This window comes from Copadichromis virginalis, linkage group LG23 (genome assembly GCF_057382275.1).
Source record: "Copadichromis virginalis isolate Kocher_CV1m ecotype Utaka linkage group LG23, C_Virginalis_male_GT1.1, whole genome shotgun sequence".
NCBI classification, from domain to species: Eukaryota; Metazoa; Chordata; class Actinopteri; order Cichliformes; family Cichlidae; genus Copadichromis; species Copadichromis virginalis.
Window position 1 is genome coordinate 47,412,501 of NC_140639.1, and position 22,477 is coordinate 47,434,977.

Consider the following 22,477-nt stretch of genomic DNA (forward strand, 5'->3'; position numbering starts at 1 on the left):
CCAGTAAGTAGGTGTAGAGCGTACACTGTAGTCTATAGCAGCGGTCCCCAACCCCCGGGCCACGGACCGGTACCAGGCCTTGAGTCGTTTGGTACCGGGTCAAGAGAGTTGAAGCTCGTACCGCACAGAAAAAATAAATAACTTACATTATTTCCGTTTTATTTATTATCCGACTCTGAACAGTGTTTTATTTGGAAAAAGACTGAATTCTCTCAGTTACTTCAGTCTATGACTGACTCTTGACGCATGTCAAGATACATTAGTTAATATTAAACCCACAAACTAGCAAAATTAGTAAAAAACAGATGTCTTTGGAGGGTTTCTTTGCAAAGGAAAAAAGGCCCAGTGAGGAGACAGAAGAAGAGTCTATGACAACTACTAAGAAAAAGAAAGCTGCATTTAACAGACAACAAGTGGATATATTGCAACAAGTGATTCCCATGCACCAAGCCCGCTCTGCATAATATATGTGGAGACCAGCTCTCCAATGAGGCAATGAAGCCTTCAAAACTGCTTCGTCACTTGGAGACATTAAAAAACAAGCCTTTGGACTAGTTTAAAAGAAAAAAGCAGGAACAACAGGGACAGAAGCCATTACTGAGGGCCTCCACAACAACAAATACAAGTGCACTGAGAGCATCATACTTGGTGGCTAACCGTATTGCTAAGGCTAAAAAGTCATTCACTATTGGTGAAGAATCGATCCTTCCTGCCACTAAAGACATTTGCTGTGAACTTTTCCCCTTAATATTGGTATGATCCCAGCTCAGGCACTGAGCGAGGGGGCGGGGCAGCTGCTGCCTGCGAGTGCGCTGTTGGAGAAGCGCAGCGAGGCAGACAGAGAACTGAAGTTTGACCAGGTTCCAAAGGAAATCATTCGTACTGTACAAATAATGTAAATATGACGGTGCATCACAAAAGATTGATATCAAACTGATCACTTGACCCATATTATGTTACTTGCTCTTCAAGTGAATCAACAAAAGGTGAAATGAAAAGCCGAACAACAACAATGCTGTTTCTTTAGAGAGTCTCAGCTTACATGTGTGTTTATTTCATATTTTCAGTTGTTTCCCTCCACGGCTAAATAAATCGGTTTCAGTTATGCACTGATATACAAGACTGGACATAAGGAGCTTCTTTCAAAGAAAAACTCTGGTAGATGTTATTTTATATATTATGCTTTGTATGTTGTTCAGTATATTTCTATGCAAAACAAAAGGAATTTCAATACACAGCAGTACATTCACAGTTGAAACCAGATATTTACATACACTTTATGGAAAACACAAGAACATTTTTTTACTGTACAACATCAATTTAGAGTAAACTTGTTTTGTTTTGCATAAATAAATATTGAAATATATTTTGAATTAGTTAAAGAGAGAGAGCTGTCTCTTTTTTATCACTTTCACCAAATTTAGGAGCACATATACACTAAGTTTATTGTTAATTAATAAGAAAACTCCAGACGATTCCATTCTGAGCTGAAGAAGCTTCTGATAGGTTGGTGGCACACCTGTGGATGCATATAAGTCAAAACACAGAGCCTGTTTCTGTGACATGGGAACATCAAGAGATGTCAACCAAAACACCTGGAAAAGAATTGTGGAGCTCCATAAGTGTGGCTCAGTTTGAATACAATTTGGTGCCATTTACAATTAAGAAATACAGACAGTTTCTCTCTTTACTCTTAAAGTTAACAAATATGTTTTTTATATTTATCAACATAAAAAATAAACATTTAGTCTGATTTGATGTTACAATTAAAAAAGTGTTTTTGTTTTTATCTGAAGAGTTTGTAAATATCTGGTTTCAACTGTATATTTGATGATGTTGGTGTTTGGTTTGATTGTCAGCACAAAGAGGGAGAGAGAGAGAGAGAGAGAGAGGGAGAGAGAGAGAGGACAGAACAGAGATGAACAAGAGCAGGTGAGACACACATGTTAGTCAAATGGTTGTTTACCAAAAGTATCAGCGTATCATAGGTCCTCATGTATCTCGTACCTAGTGTTTCTTTTTAGGTTTGTTATTTTTCAAATTCTATATTTATTAACTTTTGCAGGCTTGTTTGCACAACAAGGTTAAATAATTATCTAAACTTTTCTGAATCTAAATATTGTACTTTGGTAGAATTAAAAAATAAGTGTAGTGCAGGTCTATGATGATTTTTAGTGCTACTATCATCTAGCTCTGATTCTGGTTCTGTCTTGGTTAAATCCTAAGTAGTCCTGCTTTTGAACTGTTGTAGTCCTGTTTTAATTCCGGATCAGTTCTGGGTCTGGTTGAATTGGGGTTTAGTCCTCGTGTCTTGATACAGCCCCGACTTCGTTCTGCCTTGCTGCTTAATTAAAAAACTACTTTAAGGTGTCCTGCACATGTGATATATTTTTCCCTATATGAATATGAACTCAAAACAGAGCCAATTAATCTTTCAGTCATTTCTTCCCCCCCACCCCCCAAGTCCCAGATGCATACTACCCTTTAGGGCTAAGCCCCGGGTGTATCAAATGTCTGCCTCTGCTCTGCTCTACAACAGAATCACAAAGGTGTCTCCAATAAGCTGCAGAGATGATTGTTGTTTTAATTTTTTAACGGTACACAAGCAAAAAATTAGAAGAGAGGTCATGAAGTTTCTTACTAAACAGTAGCGCCCTCTGCAGTTTGTGTGTGGAAGTGCAAAAGCTTACAGCACCTGGTATTCCCAGGCGGTCTCCCATCCACGTACTGACCAGGCCCGACCCTGCTTAGCTTCCGAGATCAGACGAGATCGGGCGCGTTCAGGGTGGTGTGGCCGTAAGCGAAAGGTCAGCTCAGAAACGGCGTTTTTATACATGCTGTAATGACACATACACGCTTACGTTTTTGTTTTCTATATTTAAGTTAAAATGTCCAAACGACAAAAATGTTGGACTTCCAAATCGACCCAACACACCGTGTGCTCTCTGTCACTTTAACACTGTGCTGTAATCAACGAACATGTCTTCTTATCGTGATGTTACTGCGGGAAAAGCATTTTTGCAGCTCAATTTGAAGCTGCAGTTAATAACGAAGGTTTGCATGTTGTCGCTGTAACATATGAAGTTTAGCACAATAATATAGATCAAACTGTGAGACATTTGCCACCAATAAAAGGTCTTTTTCACAGCTTTGCTTTCGCTTACGGCCATACCACCCTGAACACGCCCGATCTCGTCTGATCTCGGAAGCTAAGCAGGGTCGGGCCTGGTCAGTACTTGGATGGGAGACCGCCTGGGAATACCAGGTGCTGTAAGATTTTGCACTTCCACACACAAACTGCAGAGGGCGCTTCTGCTCCTGCTTGTGCTAAGAGGCATGAGAAGTTAACATTTATGGGTGATAAAATCCTTTTTCTATATTTTTAACATGAGAATATCAGTTTTCCATCTTGTGTTCCAGAGTAATCGGACAAAAGACAAACGTAGAACAAGGAAAAAAGAGGCCAAGTGTCTCACCTATAAAACAAAATAGAATAGAATAGAATAGAATTCAACTTTATTGTCATTGCACATGCACAGGTACAGGGCAACGAAATGCAGTTTGCATCCATCCAGAAGTTCTTTAGTGATATAGATATATTACAATATATATTAGCAATAATATAGATATGTGAGTATATTACAGAAATGGGTCTATTATGGTATGTTATAATGTACACGGTATGAAGTATGTTGTGAATATTCTATAACTATAAGTATGTACAGGCTGTAGTGAGTACAAGCTATGTACAGGATATGAACAGGATATAAATATGAAAAACTATACAGAATATGAAATAAATAACTTTACAGAATCTGGGATATACAGCTATACAGAAATGGGAACTATGCAAGTTGTAAACAGTTGTAGGATTAAAGATTATCGAATGTACAGAATGATTATTTACACAGAGCTATACAGTAGCTGAAAATTACTGTTTTCTGAATAGTCTCACACAGATAAACATTTGCAGGGAATACCTTTTCCTTCAAAACAAACGTCACAGACTGTGTTTTTCTTTACTGATTGTATTTGAGTAGAAACTCAGATTAAAATGGCATGAGTGCTCATAAAACGATTTAACTGTAAAAGTAGGTGTAGTGGATCACTTTGCATAGATGTAGATAAAAGTGCAGTAAGCAAAGACTACAGTGGTCATTGAGCAGCTGTTCCTATAATGTGAATCTGGGATAAAGGCAGAGATTATTTGTTTGCCTTTGTTTCCTGGTTCTTTCTTTCTTATCCAAATGGAAAAAGAGAGCATAAAAGTACTGTTTACAAGCAGCTTATCTACCTCATTGTGCCCACTATCATAAAATCTTGGTTGACTGAGCACTGAGCCATCTACCACTCGAAATTGAACCTGTGTGGGACAACAACAAAGTCCAGTATACTAAGTTTCAGTAATGTGCAGTTTTTTCTGTGGAAGATGTAAATCTAAATAGATGTCGTATTGTATGCATAATATACCACTGAAATGTATAAAACAATTTCTAAAGACAAATTTCAATTTATTTTAGATTTTCTCAAATCCAAACAGCGCTAAAAGCATACACACAGTCAAATATTTTTCATACGAGGTGCTGAAGGTTCTGCAATGTTCTGTCAGTGCGCCCCAGGGCAGCTGTGGCTACAATGTAGCTGCCATTACCAGTGTGTGAATGTGTGAATGACTGAATGTAGTGTAAAGCTCTTTGGGGTCCTTGGGCACTAAGTAAAGCGCTGTACAAATACAGGCCATTTACTGTGCGTGTGTTTATGCTCAAGTGTATGAATAAATTAGTCAGTTTGAAACAGTTGCAATTTAAACAGTAGAAGAGTGGCACTATATTTATATATTTATAAAGAATTTCAAACAACAATTAATTGATGGTCAAAGCAGGTTTATTTAATTAATATCCAGATTTCCAATTAGTTCCGAATTGATTCAGCAGCAAATCACATCACCAGTCACTTCAAGGCTGTATGTATTATTGTAAGGTAGACCCTACAATAATACATACAGAGAACCCAACAATCATATGACCCCCTATGAGCAAGCACTTTGGCGACAGTGGGAAGGAAAAACTCCCTTTTTACAGGAAGAAACCTCCGGCAGAACCAGGCTCAGGTCGGGGCGGCCATCTGCTGCGACCGGTTGGGGTGAGAGACTGAAGACGTTTGTTGTAGGTCTGATTGAAGGACTGATGTGATGGTAAGTTGTCTGCTGCTCCGCTTTGAATATTGAGAGATTAGTTGATGGATTTCAAGCCAAATTGTGCCCAAGTTTAAGACCACATTCATTGGTTGTTTTTGTTGATGTTATTGTTTTGGGCTTTTTTTCCACAAGAATTTCTAGCTCCCCTAGAATTCTGGCCACCCAAACGATGATTGCTGCTGAGAGAGCACAAGGTTTTGTCCCCCTGTACTATTCATGTCAGTGCAGGGGGTTCTCCTTGAGAGGCCAGGGTGGAAAAAGGGATGCTTCAGAACCTCCAAGGGTGTTATGCGCTGATTTGCATCCAAGGCCAACATTTCTTTGATTAGCCTTACAAATAATGTTTGGCCATTTTCCGGTCCTCGCCTAACCTTTAGCAGTTGTTCGAGGTCATCGAGACGCTTAAGTTTTATATATCGAGTTTCTTTAGATCGATAATGTGTCTCGTATTGAAATTGTTCTTGGGTCTTAAATGTCCAGCGCTGTTTGTTGTAGTTATCCTCGATGAAGTAGCAGTCAGTGTACAAGCCAGACTCTAGGAGATGATCTGGTAGCTGACCCTGGGTTTCAATTATGAATTTTAAAACATCATAATCGTCTTCCCCAGGATAGAGAGGCACCCCTGTAGCAAGCTCCACAGCTACCAGCCCCAGAGACCACATGTCGATTGCTTCGTGGTATGGAATGCCAAGCATAACCTCAGGTGCACAATAACCAGTTGTCCCCACACAGTCACCAGGAATCACTGCAGAAGCAGGACATGCGAGGCCAAAGTCTATGAGTTTGACTTTGACGGGAGACTCACTGCGGTTCACAACCATGATGTTTCCAGGTTTGAGGTCAGCATGCACTATTCCCACAGAACCCAGGTGGAACAGAGCATTTGCAAGCTGATGCAAAATTGGCCTGAGTTCTCTCATTGGGAGACCTTGGTTATTCCGGTCCCCAATGTAGTCCCACAGGCTTTGGTCGAGCAGTTCGAAATTCAAGCAAATGCGCTGTCCATCGAGGAAATAGTCGTTCCATTCCACAATGTTGCACCTGTCTGGATCCAAGCGTCGTAGCTGCTCCAGGATGAAAATTTCCAGTTTTGCCTGGAGCAGAATTTCAGGGTCGCTCTTGTTGACTTTAATAGCAACAGTTTTGTTATTTTTTGTATCGCGACATCTGGTTACAACACCAAAGCCTCCTTCTCCAAGGAAGGCCTCTACCACGTGGTGATCTCCTAAAATGGTCCCTTCCGTTATTTGAAGATCATCTTCAGAGGCAGATGGGTTGGCTGAGGTGTTGATGTCTCCTTTTTGAGGAAATTCAACTGAGTTTTGGAAACTGCAGCTGAATTTTTGCGATCCATGACTTTTCCAGCTTGAAGGCTGCTGAGAGAGCACAAGGAGTTCTCCCCCTGTACTATTCATGTCAGTGCAGGGGGTTGTCCTTGAGAGGCCAGGGTGGAAAAAGGGATGCTTCAGAACCTCCGAGGGTGTTATGCGCTGATTTGCATCCAAGGCCAACATTTCTTTGATTAGCCTTACAAATAATGATTGGCCATTTTCCGGTCCTCGCCTAACTTTCAGCAGTTGTTCGAGGTTATCGAGACACTTAAGTTTTATCGATCGAGTTTCCTTGGATCGATAATCTGTCTCATATTGAAATTGTTCTGGGGTCTTAAATGTCCAGCGCTGTTCCTTGTGGTTATCCTCGATGAAATAGCTGTCAGTGTACAAGCCAGACTCTAGGAGATGATCTGGTAGCTGACCCTGGGTTTCAATTATGAATTTCAAAACGTCATAATCGTCTTCCCCAGGATAGAGAGGCACCCCTGTAGCAAGCTCCACAGCTACCAGCCCTAGAGACCACATGTCAATTGCTTCATCATATGGAGTGCCAAGCATAATCTCAGGTGCACAATAACCAATTGTCCCCACACAGTCACCAGGAATCACTGCAGAGGTGTTACATGCGATGCCAAAGTCTATAAGTTTGACTCTGACTTGAGACTCACTGCGGTTCACAACCATGATGTTGACAGGTTTGAGGTCAGCATGCACTATTCCCACAGAACCCAGGTGGAATAGAGCATTTGCGAGCTGATGCAAAATTGGCCTGATTTCTCTCATTGGGAGACCTTGGTTATTCCGGTCCCCTATGTAGTCTGACAGGCTTTGGTCGAGGAGTTCAAAATTCAGGCAAATGCGCTCTCCATCGAGGAAATAGCCGTTCCATTCCACAATGTTGCACCTGTCTGGATCCAAGCGTCGTAGCTGCTCCAGGATGAAAATTTCCAGTTTTGCCTGGAGCAGAATTTCAGGGTCGCTCTTGTTGACTTTAACAGCAACAGTTTTGTTGTTTTTTGTATCGCGACATCTGGTTACAACACCAAAGCTTCCTTCTCCAAGGAAAGCCTCCACCATGTGGTGATCTCCTAAAATGGTCCCTTTAGATATTCCAAGCTCATCTGAGCCGAAGGATGGGTTGGCTGACATGGTGTAATGTGTCTGTTTGCGCTGTGAATTGGTGAGAAACAAAACTGAACTTGTTTTGGTTTCTCTCGTAAATTGCTCTCAAAACTTCTCAAAAGGGTTTTAGTTGCTGCAGGTCAACGTCCGTTAAGCATAAAGTAACAGGTGAGCGCTTCTATTTATAGGTTTTGGATCAAAGCAAAGTTATGACGTCAGAAAGGATCAAAGCAAAGTTACCACGTCACAAGCGATCGAAGCGATTCTAATATGTGCGCATGCGCACATATGAGAAGCGATCGAAGCGATTCTAATATGTGCGCATGCGCACATATGAGAAGCGATCGAAGCGATTCTAATATGTGCGCATGCGCACATATGAGAAGCGATCGAAGGGATTCTAATATGTGCGCACGCGCACACACGTGCTTGTTTGTGTAATATTGTTCACAGTAAACTTGACCCTAATCAATTTAATATCAGTCAATCAAAGAAAATGTTAGTTTTGGAAAATTTTAAAATGACATAACTGACAGTTAAAACATTTTTTGTTCATGTATTTGTATTTGTATTGTCTTCGGGGTTTTTTTGCATACCACGTCAAGCTTTTCTGTATATAGTCATGTCGTAGATTTCGGAGCAAACAAGAAATTGAATTGGATTTTAATATTGCAGTGCTTGGATTTCGGATTTGGTGCTTAAAACTTCTTGAAACTGTAACCGTATTTCATTCACCACAAAGAACTATCTGATTGAATAGTTTTCTTATCAGATAGAGAAATAAAACGAGTCGCAAAGTCTAAAAGCAACATTTGTCTGCCTGGGCTGTACCTCTGCACGTTAGTCTGTTTCAGTGTGTGACCCCCCACCCCCTCCCTGATCAGTCGGGGGTGAGTGCGCTAATGTGCCTGGAGGCCGTTTTAATGAGTGTTTGCTGGAAAACGAAAAATACAAGAAGGATTTGTACGTTTTCACAACGGGGGAGTTGCGTAAGTACTAGTAAATAATTTTCTCGAGTGTGTACGTTACACATGTTATTTGTTTAAAATTGGTATTATTATTTTGCTAGCTAGCAAACTCGCGGGATAAAGGATTGAAGTGCACTCAGTGCGATACAATACGGTGGCGCTATTCTAACAGTTAGTTATTGCAGGGTAACTTGTAGAATATGCTGTGAATTGAACCAAGATTACACAGCAGTAGCAGTAATACGAGTTACTTCCCTCAAGTGAAAGCGTTAAACGTTAACCCGATGCTTAACTAGCCAACGTCAGGCTTTCTGATTGAAGGCTAAAAGCGACGTTGTCACCAAGTAAACAGAATATTGATGATATTTTTGTGTATCGCTGCAGCCTTTTCAAGTATTAACCTGGTGTCTTTGGGAACAGCTTAGGGGGAAATGACGGTAATATGACTGAACCATATGGGAAGAAAGAATAGGCACTTTTTTGTGCTAGCGAAGTTTCCTCGCTTTCATTCAAAATCTGTTTATCATTAAACAATTGAAACATAATGGCTTCAAGCTGACATTGAGGCCTGTGGGGCACTATCAGCCACTGAGACAGTAGACAAGTGACTATTTCACACTTTAAGGCTGCCTGTTTATTTAAGGGAGATGAACAGTACATTCTAACTGTACATAATAATATCAATGATGATAGATTAAATAAATGGGTTTTTGAAAGACGCTTGTGCATTTTTAAAGTCTAAAGTGTTGAATTGATCTGAGTATGTCATGTGTTCAAAGCCTCTCCCAGTCAGTGCTGTTCTCTATGCCTGTCTTACTCTACATGATGTTATTAGCACAAACACTTTAAAGGTGATAATTAGGTCTACAACAATAACACAGACTGCAATGTAGTTAAGCGTCTTACAGTTAGTTTTGAATGAATGAACTTAAAAAACAACACAAGCAAAGATCTGTCTCCTCCTGTTTTTTGTGTCACATAAGAAAGAAGCATCAATATCTGATGAGAAGACTTATTAATTTGGCCTTTCACGTGGTCTTACTCAGGTGATGCGAAGTGAAATATGCATCCTTTTTATGGTAATGTGCTGGAAAATGTTGAAAATGGACATTAAACGTGCTTACAAAGTGCTTGAATTTGACCCTGAAAGGTGTATGAAGCCAGAAAAAGTCACACTTGGAGTAAAAACCTCTCATAGCAAGTTAATCATATTCAATTGATTTGATGCTTTCAGCACAAAATTTAGCCACACAGTCAGGACAGCGTCTGATTTACCTTCATCGGTAAACGTGTTTATGCAGTACATAGTAACAGTGTGGCTGAGTCCTCTGGTTCAAATCAGTTCCAGTACATTTGGAGATGTAAGTCTTAACCTTTCACATGCATCGGGAAGGAAAAAACATTTAATCTGCACAGTACTGCCGAAGTGCAGCGATACATTGTGAAGTGCACATTTGCATTTGTCATACAGTACCGAGCAAAAGTCTTGAACCACCCCCTTATTTTTTCGTGTTTTGCCAGGTCAGTCTGTGTTAACGGTGTTATTAACTGCATTCTTCAACTAAAGAAGTGAGAACAAATGATGTGGGCTTTTGTTTTTTTGCAATAGGCTGCAAGTAAATGTGTACAGATACAATTTAAAATTGGTTCTTTGTTAAGTTTTGTGGTCCTTTCCGTGACTTAGGTGTCTGTTTATGTTTGAATGTTTCAGAGATTAGTGTGAAGGGTCTTAACAGACAAAAAGTGGTCAAATACAAGCCCTGGATTAAAAATCAGAAACACTTTAAAAAGCCTGGAGAGCTATTCCTTAATACCACTTTAAAGATTACAGGGAAGTCCGGATCCCTGGAAGCAAATGAGGGATGGCTCAAGACTTTTGCACAGTGCTGTACATGTCATGTTCCCTGTTTTATAGCTCAGCTCAAACTGACACGTTCTCACTAACTGCTTCTCATTTTCTCCACAGTAAACTTTGACCACTTCCAGATACTGCGGGCCATCGGGAAAGGAAGCTTTGGAAAGGTAATGCAGCCTCCATTTTTCACGCCACTTGTATATTGTTTGCCCTTAATTACCCACCACGGTCGTCATCTCTAAAGAATCAGTGCAAGCGAAGCGAAATGTGCTGGGATTACACTTTAGTTCTCGTGTGCTGCTGTTATTTAATAACAGTTATAAATGCAGCTGATGTAATTATTTCTATAAAGTCAGTTAGAGGAGAGCCGATTTCTATTTCATCTCACTCAATCTAGGTGGGAATTTTGACCCCACGTCTCAATTTAATTACACAGCAGCAAAATTCTGCGGCTCTATTTGTCATCGCGCTCAACGGTTGGGCTGAAGGCAGGAGGAGAACTTAGTGTGTGTGTGATACACAATTGGGGCTGCAGAGATTGGAATAGTTTACCTTCATTTGAAATATCACTGCCCTGTGCACATTGTCGGCTTTAAAATTCAAACTTAAAGAGTTTGTAAGTAAACTGGCTGAGATGAGACAGACGATGCACCGGGTCCTCGTCTGAGTGCTGGCTTTCAGTTGTGCTGTTTCTCTTGCCCAGCCATGCACACACAGACACTGTGCTACACTTACACAGTGAGACAGATGCTCACAGAGACGTCCAGATACATTTTGTCCTTGCTGGAGGTCATCTTGTGTTTTTTGGCCCACTGTGGCCTCACACCGAGCTCCTGCTGTTTTTTGAACACTTTAACAGCACCAGTCTTTAGCTTCCTGTTGAACACACTTAAGTGGGGGAGGTGTTATTATTAGTGGTAAATGATTTGTGTATTTGTTGGATGCACCTCAGAGCAACAGGAAACATGACACGACACGCTCCAGTAACCTGCAGTCTTTACAGTGAGGACACACAAACATTAACCCTCTGCTCCTTACAGAAACTCTCTAAATCCTGTAAGTTTCTTGACTGCCACTTGGAAAGTTGAAACTTCAGCTCCCTCCACAGATTTTCTACAGTACTGATGTCTGGAGACTGACTAGACCACTCCGTGATCTTATAGCACTTCTCCATTAGTACATACTCAGATCAGCTTGCTGTGACTCATTTTCCATTACAATCAAGTACCACCTAATGTGCGTGGGGTCATTACAGCAAAGCGGCCCGATGTCCATGTTGTCATTTATGAGCAACACGAATGCCACAACAAAGGAAGACGTCGCAGCGATGATGTATCTGTGGCTTTTTGTCACACTTGGAAACCACGGTGTTGTGCAGCTATTTGCCTTGTTGCAGGGTTTTAAAAAAACTGCAGTTTTGATTTTAGTGAAAGACACCGTCTCATGACTCATTGAGTGCCGCGACTGACAAGCCAATCCGTGGCCTGCAGTCTGACGATGTCACATTTCCTGACTGCTTGGAACCCCGACTAAGTCGTCCTGTAGCCCACATCATAATGTTTCCATCTCTCTGCTTGACTGCAGGGATGCTATTTTTTGCATCACACTCCTATTTCAAAAGGTCAGTTAAAGCCACATAATTTCGTTTCATCTCCCCACAGCACTTTCTCCAAAGTCTTCCCTGAATCATTTAGATGTTCACTGGCACTTGAGATGGGCCTATACATGTTTCTCCTTGAACAGGTAGCTACCCTATGTTAGCCTAGCTTTCTATCACTGATGCTCTGTATGTATGCTGCTGCCTCTCGTCTCGTGTTACTTAAAAAATTAACCCCACAGGTTCAATAACCGTATCTAAAAATCTCTCAGTGAAAGTTACGGTTGAAGGTTTGGAAACATTTTGGGGTAGCCAGTGTTAAATAGAGACAGTGCCACATTCTTTATCTAGTCATTGTAATGAAAGAAGCACATTAAAAACTATATGAGAGTTTGCTTTTAACAAGCATGTAATGACTCTACTTAAAAACTGAAAGTAGCATTTTGTGGATGTTTTCCCTGCTGCCCGATCCCATCAGTCTCTTAAAGCATCATTTTTTATGCGCCCTGGTGTGACAGAGGTTTCATGGCGCTACAGGTTACCTGAGCACATCAGGTATATTACGGTTGAAAACCAGTGCCCGGCCTTCCAGTGGGTGGTCGACCCCTCGTGCACAGCTCAGGAGTCTAAACGACCCAGCAGTTATGGACATGTGTGTTTTTGGTGTGCTGTCCCTCCTTCTCCCTGCTTGCAGGTGTGTGTGTGTGTGTGTGTGTGTGTGTGTGTGTGTGTGTGTGTGTGTGTGTGTGTGTGGATGCCGGCGTTTCTGAGAGCACCTGTTTACAGGCACCTTCAGGCCTGGTGGGTGTGGCCCTGCCAGGTGGTTGGCCACACCTGAAGACCATCACACAGCTGATCAAGCCTTGTCGGAGGAGCTACTTAAGAATGCGGTGGCGCTCTCTCTGACGCTGGATCATTGCGTGACTTCACGTTAGTCTCTCGGCCAGTCAGTACGGATAGTCTGCCGCATTGTATGTGTCTTACGGCTGCCTGTTTGTTATCTCCCCAGGAGAAGCGTGGAGACGAGAGGGCAGCGAGCACGGGGTGCTCAGACACTGAGGAGCGGAGACAAGGAACACTAGCACTGGGAAGAGGACATTTCACGGGAGTCGGGAACGCACTGCGGATTTATTGTTATTTTCCATTCACTGTAAATAAACGCACTGCTTGCATTCAGAGCTCCGTGCCTGGCTCCTCCTTCCTCACATCCCCACGGTTGACGCTGGACAACCGTGACAAATAGCTGTTCTTAGATTCATTATTAGTTCAACATTGACAAATAGTAGTTGACTAATATCAGGAGCCAAAAAGAAAACAAAAAACAAACTAAATAAATATTTCAGACGCTGAAAATAAATTATTACGGTCGTTTAAATTTGCTGTCAGCAAGTTAGGTCTAATACATGTAGTCAATCTAATGAATCAATATTACATGTAAAAAGTACAGAACTGAAAATAAAACTAAAATATAACGGTAAATGAACTGGTTCTTGTATAAAACCTTTCTACTCTCTACAACTTGCCTCATTCATGCACTCACTTTTTTCTATGCTTTTTCTCTGTAAGTGCTTTCTATCTAACATTCATCCTCCCGATGGATGCATCGGAGAGCAACTTGGGGTTAGCATCTTGCCCAAGGATATTTGGCATGCAGGCTGGAGCAGAGGGGCATTGAACCAGCAACTTTCTGATTAGTAGGTTTCCTGCTCTACCTGAGCTACAGACACCCCAATTTGTGGTGCTCTGGAAACAACACGTTCTCATCCCAACAGGTAACGATGCTATGTGACAAATCATCGGTATGTGTAAATGTGTTTTTTGTTCTAATCATGAATCGCTTTGTAAAACAAGACCTGATAGGGTTAAGGTTAAAGTTATGGTTAGAGTTAATGTTAGGGATAGGGCTGGAATGGACGGCTGGAGCCTCTCCTCCAAGTGTGTGTTACTGCCGCGATCAGCATTCTGTTGTATGCTTTTCTCTGTAAGCGCTTCGAGCCTGTACTTTTTTGCTTTAGCTGAGTAATGAAGTTGAATCAGTACTTTAACTTTCACTGGAACAATAGTATTTTTACTTCTACTTAAGAATGTCTGATCTTTTGCCAACTCTGGCTGACTCTCAGTCTTGGAATACCCACTTGTTGTCCAGCGGTGTCCTGGGAATATGGGAACTAGACAGACTGGGGAAACAATGGGAGGAGACACAAAGATGGAATCACTTTTACCATCTTTGATGTATTTGCTGGTCGTCTTATTTCTTCTATTTTGCAAGCACAGTGTTGCAATCATTGTCTTTGTGGTACAATGACACAGGTAGAATGCAGGTGTTTTCATGTAACACGATGCCAGAAAGATGAGTAATGTGTTTTGAAGAGAAGATAAAACATCATGTTTGAACAAAGATAAGCAGCAGACACGTCTGTGTGTGAGTTATTCAGGTTCAGTAAGAAGGTAATATGTCTGCAGAATTTGTAATTCTTATCAAGATATTGCTTGTACAATAAATAAAATCCCTTTAACTTCTTCTTCTGGAGAGTGTCTTTATATATTTAGTCATTTATTTAGTAGTAACGCTAGTCGGGGATATATATCAGAGTTTACTTTCAGATATGAGCATTGTGTTTCCTGTGGATGAATGAATGAATTATTTATTTATGTATTTTTTGAAAGACTGGCTCATGTAAAATCTCTGAAAGTATGACACAGCTCTCCTGTTACACTTTATGGACTCCTGAGCTTCACCATGAGGGCCTGTCTTTATTCACTGAAATCCACTTTTATAATGAATTCACAGTAATCACTGACACCTTCAGAGCATTACATTCATTAAAGACGTCTTCTACACCTACTCTTCCAGACGACCGACACATACTTCAACCACTGCAGGTTAACCAGCCACTCATCAGTAAAGCAAAAACTAAATGTAAATGTCCTCATGTGGAAAAGACTGAAACACAACTCCCACATATCACTAATGTAACATCCATTTAGGGAGAGTGAGAACACTAGGCTGGATGTGTTTTAATGCAGGAACATTCATCATGTCTTGAGTTCAACAAATCATTTACATTGAATATGTGAGCTGGATGGTTACACGATACAATGTGATTGTCAACAATAACTGCAATGAACGCTGGTTTGAGGGCGGAGTCAAGGAGGCCATTTACGTGAAAAGGGAAAGACCCTCTCTGAATCAAGGAGGGGGCCTAAGGGTACATCTGTCACCATCTTACAATACGAAGCTGTAAAAAAGTAATTATAAAAAAGCATTTTTGTAGCTGAATGTTACTGGATAGCTGTTTCATCTGTAACACATCAAAATAACCTGCTAAGGTTTAATAGGCTATAAGGAACACACTCACTTCCTGAGCCCTGGGCAATAAGAGACGTTTTGTGTTTTATAATTTATTGATATGTTTGATCCTTTCTGACCTGCGTTAATGAAGCAGTCATTAGAGCACCATGTCCGCTATAATAGTTCTGTAGTTTGATGCTTGAGTCGTTGCAGACTTGTTGAAACTCCCTCACCCGTCAAAGCAGCGTCTTTGTTATTGGAGTCCAGCAGATGGCAGTGTTTCACTGTCTGACGGCTGTCTGAAGCTTCAGCTGGATTATCCGTTTGCTATGTTTGCCATGTTACAGTGGGGAGGAAAAACTCCTTTTTAACAGGAATATCTAGACATGAGTGATTACTGCAGTGGGGCACTATCTGTGCTATCTATAAGAAATGTTAGCAACAATAAAACTCTGAGGATCAGGGCTCCATTTCACTCCAGTGTTCAGTGGCATTTTAAAAGAGTGAATACCGACGCTGAATGTCTTTGTAAAGCAAAAGCACTTTGTTAGCCTTTACAGAGCAAAGCTATGGATCAATGTGCAGTGAAGAAAAATCCAGGTGGCCAGTCTGTCCTTTCCTAACCAATCACAGAGCTCCTTACATTGTTGCGCTGGAGAATAACTAAATATAATATAAAGATGATATTGAAAATAATCTTTTGTAGAGTCACTACTTAGTGGGCAGAGGACAGTTATCACTTTGCTGGATGCTTTAAAGTCGCATGTTCTGTATTTGCAGATTAACAGGATATTAACAGATTAACAGCTTTCATTAGACTTCATATGATAATCAACAGTGAAGTGTTTCTCTTTCAGTGTTTATTCTTGCTCATTGAATGATCTCTGTTCAGATAATATGCTGCACTCATCTCATGTTTCTTTAAATACGGCATCACTTGTCCAGCTGTCAAACTCTGAAAGAGTTACAGTTTCACCACTGAGCACTTTGAATGGTTATTCTTTTATTTAAAAGCACTTATTCTAGCTGCATCATCAATACGACAAAAACTGTGACTTCAACAAAAATGTATCTAAAAATATTTAGGGGGAAATGTTCCTACACCCCTCATGTAAACGTTACACCTCCAAAAGGGAGAAATAATCAGAATAAGGCGTAATCATTGTCTTGATAATAATGACCATGAAAATGAAACTAGGCCTACCTTTAGTTCAGCACACTCAGTGTTGCATAAAGACATGCGAACATGCAATCATCCATTCTGGAGCCTACTTTTAAAAAGAGCGAGCTGTTTATTCTGGCTGAGTAGCAAACAGAACCAACCATGAAAACCTAAACTGGGAAAACACTCGGAAACCTTGAACACTGGGAATATGGAGACACAGGGGGTAGGTGAACAGACACTCTGACAAAGGACAGAGGAAAACAGATACAGTATATACACTGAGGGGTGATCCGGGAGTGGACAAACATGGGAACACAGACTAGGATTATCAAAATAAGACAAGAAGTAGCACGAACACAGAGACTGAGATAAGGACACATGAGCTTGACACTAGGATGGAAATAAACAAACATGGGAACACACGACGGACTGAGGAGACAAGGACAACACACAAAGAGAGGGACACTGGAAACAGGTAAAGGAGACAAAAACCCAGAGACAGCACTAAGACACAAAGAGAGGGAGACACAAGACGGGCTGGGGACACTAAGGGGACGCCGAGGACAGAACACAGAGACGAACTCTATGACAGACATTACGTGACAACAAGACTGACATCCACAGGAGACACAGAAAAAACAATAATCAGAAAATTCACGAATGCAGGAAAAGTAAACTAGGAAACTTCAGTCAGTATAAGAACACAACAATAATGATGAAGCAACATTCAAAAGTCCACCAACACAAAACTCTGGGACAAAGACCCAGAACCATGACACACAGACACTGACAGTGTTCTTGTTAATGCTCTGCCTCCTCTGGATCTTTAGTTAGCTAAAGTGGACTGCAGTCTTTCATTTATTGATATCATTAATAGTTTACCCATATTAGACTCTTTAGTCCACCTGAATCAAACATAACAACATGTTACAAGCTGTTTTACTGCTTCCAGTGTCTCAGATCTCATGCAAACAAGTGGCTGGCTCAGTGAATGTTAATTTAGCACATGTTATATCTCTGTTCAGATATTATGTTGTACTCATTTTTTCCTTTATTCAAATAAGAGCAGTTATTGTTCATTTAATCAAACGCTGCTCAATCATCCATGTAATGAAAACTTTGATTCTCTTCATCTGGATGTAACGTTTTCAGAATCAACTTTTTTGGGAGCTGCAAAGCAGTTTCAGCTCAGAGCACCGTTCATGTTCACTTTTGCACCACTTATTGAAGCTGCATCATCATTTCCATCGAAGCTGTGTGTTGACACAGCTTCTTCTGTCATTGCATCCTCTTGTTTTTTTCTTGCTCTTGGCCTTTGTCTTTGAGCCAGAGAGATGGAGGTCCATGGCGTCATGTAAAACTACTTTGAAATTCTGACCATTTGATAATAAATTGTGAAAATGTATAATTTGAACATATTTGTTTTCACTCAGCACTACAAGCTGTATGTTCTTGCTTTTGAGCCCCGCACTCCCTCCTTTTTCCAATTCGTTTACTTCTCATTAGCACTCAGGGATCTGCACAGCTTAGGAGTCGCTGGCTGTCCCCTCTGTGACCTTCCCCAAACTGCAGCTTAAATTCATGCTCAAGCCATCTGCCATTATCTACTAAAAATGCTATCAAACCTAAAAAAAGGATGCGGTCTCAGCTGGTGAAATTGCATTATACACCGCTTTGAGGCAACTGTAGATAATTCATTTATCATTATTCAACATTGACAAATAGTAGTTGACTAATATCAGGAGCCAAAAGGAAACAAAAAAAACAACAACCCCAAACTAAACTAATATTTCAGATGCCGGAAAAAAATGATTACAGTTGTTCAAATTTGCTGTCACCGAGTTAGGTGTGATACATGTACATCAATCTTACATGTAAAAAGTAGAAAACTGAAAGTAAATCTGAAATATAAAAATGAACTGGTTCTTATATAAAACCTTTCTACTCTCTACAACTTGCCTCATTCACCCAATCGCTTCTTTTTTTTCCTCTGTAAGTGCTTTCTATCTAACATTAATACGCATTCATCCTCCCGATGGATGCATCGGAGAGCAACTTGGGGTTTGCATCTTGCCCAAGGATATTTGGCATGCAGGCTGGAGCAGAGGGGGATTGAACCAGTAACTTTCTGATTAGTAGGTTTCCTACCTGAGCTACAGACACCCCAATTTATGGTGCTTTGGAAACAACACGTTCTCATCCCAACAGGTAACGATGCTATGTGACAAATCATCAGTATGCGTTTGGAGGCATGAGAGCCGTTTGGAATGAATCTATACATGTGTAACGGAGCGGAAAGGCTGATTTTATTTCCACAGTGTCGTTTTTTAAAGGAAGGAAACCTTCCTCCAAACAGACAGAGCAGTGGAGCCGCCAAGGGAAAGCACACGATTAAAAAAAACTGTATAATTAAAATATAATTTATTATATTTAAATAGTTAAAAATGCAAAATGAATTAAAACAACCTTGGCCAAGGGGTAACACAATAAAAAGCAATATTTAAATAGTTAAAAATGCAAAATGAATTAAAACAACCTTGGCCAAGGGGTAACACAATAAAAAGCAATAAAACACAACATCAACAGTCCAGTGGCATCCGCCACGATATAAAAGTCCAAACGGTGCAGAAACCAACAGGATTGTCGCCGTCCTGTCGGCCTCTTCATTCTGATGCCAACTAGAAAAAGGAGAGAGGGCCAGCGGCAGTCACCATTCTTAAATTCCACTGGAGGTTCGTCTTAGACGGGATGAATCGGGACTTACCCCAGATGGGCAGAGCTCCTAACTCCGCCCACCACTGTGTTGTGCTTCACACGCGTAGCCATAGACTCGCCGTCCCGGGGACATAAGGCGCCATCCCGCTGCCTCTCTATCCCCTGCCGTGGGCCTCTCTCGGCGAGGAGCTACCTCCCGTCACCACCAGCACAGACCTCTCCGCTCAGCTCCGATCACTCCCTCCAGTGCGCGGTCGTCCGCGATCTCTGGTCTCGTTCTCCTTTGCCGCACGCCTTGGCCAGCTGCCTATAGCCGGGCCTCTGTGCCGCTCTGCGCGGCCGTCGCCCACACCGGTTACCATGCCATGTCTCGCCTCCTCTCAAGCCTTCTCTCAAGCTTTTTCTCCCCCCCGCTGCTCTATGGTCTGCCAGGCCCTCTTATTGGCCTCTCTGGGATCTCTCGCAGGTGTGATCAGTTTACTATCAGGTAGGGGCGGAGTCTTTCCAGGACAATTTGACAGTATAATGAAAACATACAACAACATAACCACTGCACAAAACATGACCAATACATGCAATATAAAAACTAAGTAAATAAACTTCATATTAAAATATTAAAAAGGTAAAACAACAAAACATGCAAAACTTAAATAACTTGTCCCTTTCCACCCCGTGACACATGTAAATGTGTTTTTTGTTCTAATCATGAATCGCTTTGAAAAACACTACCTGATAGGGTTAAGGTTAAAGTTATGGATAGAGTTAATGTTAGGAGCCTCTGCTCCAAGTGTGTGTTACTGCTGCGAGCAGCGTTCGGTTGTTTTCAAATGGGAATCTGGAGCATCTCATAAGGATGCGGAAAGATACCTTTCACGTTACTATGAGATGCCTCAGGCCATGACAAACTTTTGGTATGTTATAAGAACTGAGGGCAGCTGTATTTGGGCCTTTATTGGCTACAGAGATTCATTAGAGGTAAGGGTAAGGAAATGTGGCTTCCAGTAATTGTCCTGAACATACACCTGAGAAAACTTCAAAATCAGAAAAAAAAGCATCAAAGTAATCTTAAAATGTGTAATGTGCTTGTTACTCTGCTACAACTGGGATCATGTACCGCATAAAAAGACTAGATAGTCTATGTGATGTGGATGCTAGAGCGAAAGCCATGGTTGATATTTGACCTTGTAGTATTTTATAGTTTCCTTCCTGGAGCCAAATAGAGAAACAAATGAAGGCCCCAATTGCAAGAAGATGCTAGCATAAAACAAGCAATATAAAGACAACATATTCTGATCAAATAGCGCTGCAGTCATTGTCTTCATACTGGTAGTGATGATGCATTTCTGATAAATGCCTGTAAAAGAAAGACTAACCATATATGGTGCTCAGTGGTGAAACTGCTTTGTAAGTTCCTTACAAACCATTTTATACTGATTAAAAAACCAGAAATGAGAACGCTATATCTGAGCAGAGATAAGCAACAGACAGCTGTGAAAGTAAGATATTCAAATTCACTGAGCCAAAGACGCAGCTACAGAACTCATGACTCAAGAGTTTGCAAAATATATCCTTTCAAGAAACAAAGTTAAAAATGAGCTTATTGTTCATTATGATAGCGAGCGATATTCCACAGGGCATTGACAGATCCAAACCACTTCACACTTCACACACTTTAGAATTAATCCTGAACAGCTCACCACAACATTGTTTTCTCCACGGGATCTGCACACAGGAAAATAAATAATGATGGGACATACTGAACATTTGTGGAGAAATCCAGTACGTTTTTTATGAAGCACGTATCAAGGCTTGCTTATTTAAGAGTGAGTAATGTCTCTGATAAGAAAATTATTAGAGTCTTGCTGTTTCAGAAAGTGGTTTGAGTGCTGGTGTGATTAATGACCATATACAGTGGTCCCTGGTTTATCGCAGGAGTCACTGATAGATGAAATCCATGAAGTAGCCAACTTTATTTTTTACAATTATTATAGATGTTTTAAGGCTGTAAAACCCCTCACTACACACTTTATACACTTTTCCCAGGCAGGCATGAACATTTTCACACTTTTCTCTCTTGTTTGAACACTCTCAAAGTCTTGTAGAAAAATAAGTCCAGTGTTATAGAAGGAAACCAAAGGCACCCGCCAGTGACGATGTTTTGTCGACATTGTTGTGTTTGTTGGGGAGAAAACTTACAAACATACAGTACAGCACGTCAGAGTCACACTGCTAGCGATCGAAGCTTTATGTAAATTTGACCAGCTGAACGCATTCTGTACTGTACAGGAGACACAACACGAGATTGATTGACAATGGTCTAATTGTCTACAGCCAGTCAGGACGCAGAATACAATGCACTTAAAAAAATAAATAAAAAATGCAACAAAAAAGAAAAAATCAGCGAAACAGTGAGGGACCACTGTATGTGCTATTGGATCCCTGCAAAATTCTTCTGCTCATGTTGGAGATTCACCTTTTTCACCTCTTTTTGTGTGTGTGCCAAGCAACTGGGGTACAACAACACCTAATCTATATAATCTAAGCAGAGGTGCATCTATCCAAATCTTTACAGGCTTTCTGTGGGATACCCTTAAACCCCTGCCTACTTAGTACCACGTGAAAGGGTTTTTCTCCAGAGATGGAGAGGTTATTACCAAAAAGAGAAACCGGCTGAGCCAAGGCACAGCGGAAAAAATATTATTTTTAATTAAACTTTATTTTTATAGAACCAAATCACAAAGGTGCTTTATATTGTACGATAAAACCCTACAGTAATACAAGGACAACAGAAGACCCAACAATTATATGAACCCCTATGAGCAAGTAGGGTGACACACAAGCAGGTAGGGATGGCATTCTCAATATCACTTATCAATATGATTCTCTTATTGATTCTTATTGGGTTGTAACTGGCTCCACGTTGAGATCTACAACCATCTCTAAGCAGCATATTAAAGGCATTACATTCATGCAGATGAATTGCATGCTGTGGGTCAAATGTTTGTGCATGTTGGAGGCATCGCCCGTTCTTATAGAGTTCAATACTGGGGAAACATGAACCTAGTCAAAAAAGTAATGCATTACACAGAACAGTGTTCTTAAAAGTATTGCAATGCATTATTTACACATTACATCTGTCATTTTTTACAGTGTGGTATGTTGGAGCAGCAGTTTATCGGCAGCTGAGAGGAAGAGGTTGGATAAACTCATCAGGAAGGCCAGCTCTGTTCTG

General features: G+C 40.9%; 1 protein-coding gene, 1 long non-coding RNA gene and 2 other non-coding genes across 4 annotated transcripts; 2 read left to right on the top strand and 2 right to left on the bottom strand.

Moving 5' to 3' along the window:
- Nucleotides 1-2,683: 2,683 nt before the first annotated feature.
- On the bottom strand, nucleotides 2,684-2,802 carry LOC146681880 (5S ribosomal RNA). The gene has a single exon (XR_014918353.1). It is a non-coding gene; the product is annotated as a 5S ribosomal RNA (ribosomal RNA).
- Nucleotides 2,803-3,158: 356 nt separating this feature from the next.
- On the top strand, nucleotides 3,159-3,277 carry LOC146681881 (5S ribosomal RNA). Its single transcript, XR_014918345.1, has one exon. It is a non-coding gene; the product is annotated as a 5S ribosomal RNA (ribosomal RNA).
- A 1,589-nt stretch (nucleotides 3,278-4,866) lies between these two features.
- LOC146681882 (uncharacterized) lies at nucleotides 4,867-7,869 on the bottom strand. The gene has a single exon (XM_085447607.1). It carries the CDS (start codon nucleotides 7,678-7,680, stop codon nucleotides 5,344-5,346), a length of 2,337 nt encoding a protein of 778 aa, XP_085303733.1. The 5' UTR covers nucleotides 7,681-7,869; the 3' UTR covers nucleotides 4,867-5,343.
- A 242-nt stretch (nucleotides 7,870-8,111) lies between these two features.
- On the top strand, nucleotides 8,112-13,251 carry LOC146681883 (uncharacterized). Its single transcript, XR_014918262.1, has 2 exons — nucleotides 8,112-8,642; nucleotides 10,588-13,251. It is a non-coding gene; the product is annotated as an uncharacterized LOC146681883 (long non-coding RNA).
- The last annotated feature ends 9,226 nt before the right edge of the window (nucleotides 13,252-22,477 follow it).

What these genes read in the sequence shown, in the direction of transcription:
- LOC146681882 (XM_085447607.1), bottom strand. Translation starts at nt 7,680, where the DNA reads ATGTCAGCCAACCCATCCTTCGGCTCAGATGAGCTTGGAATATCTAAA.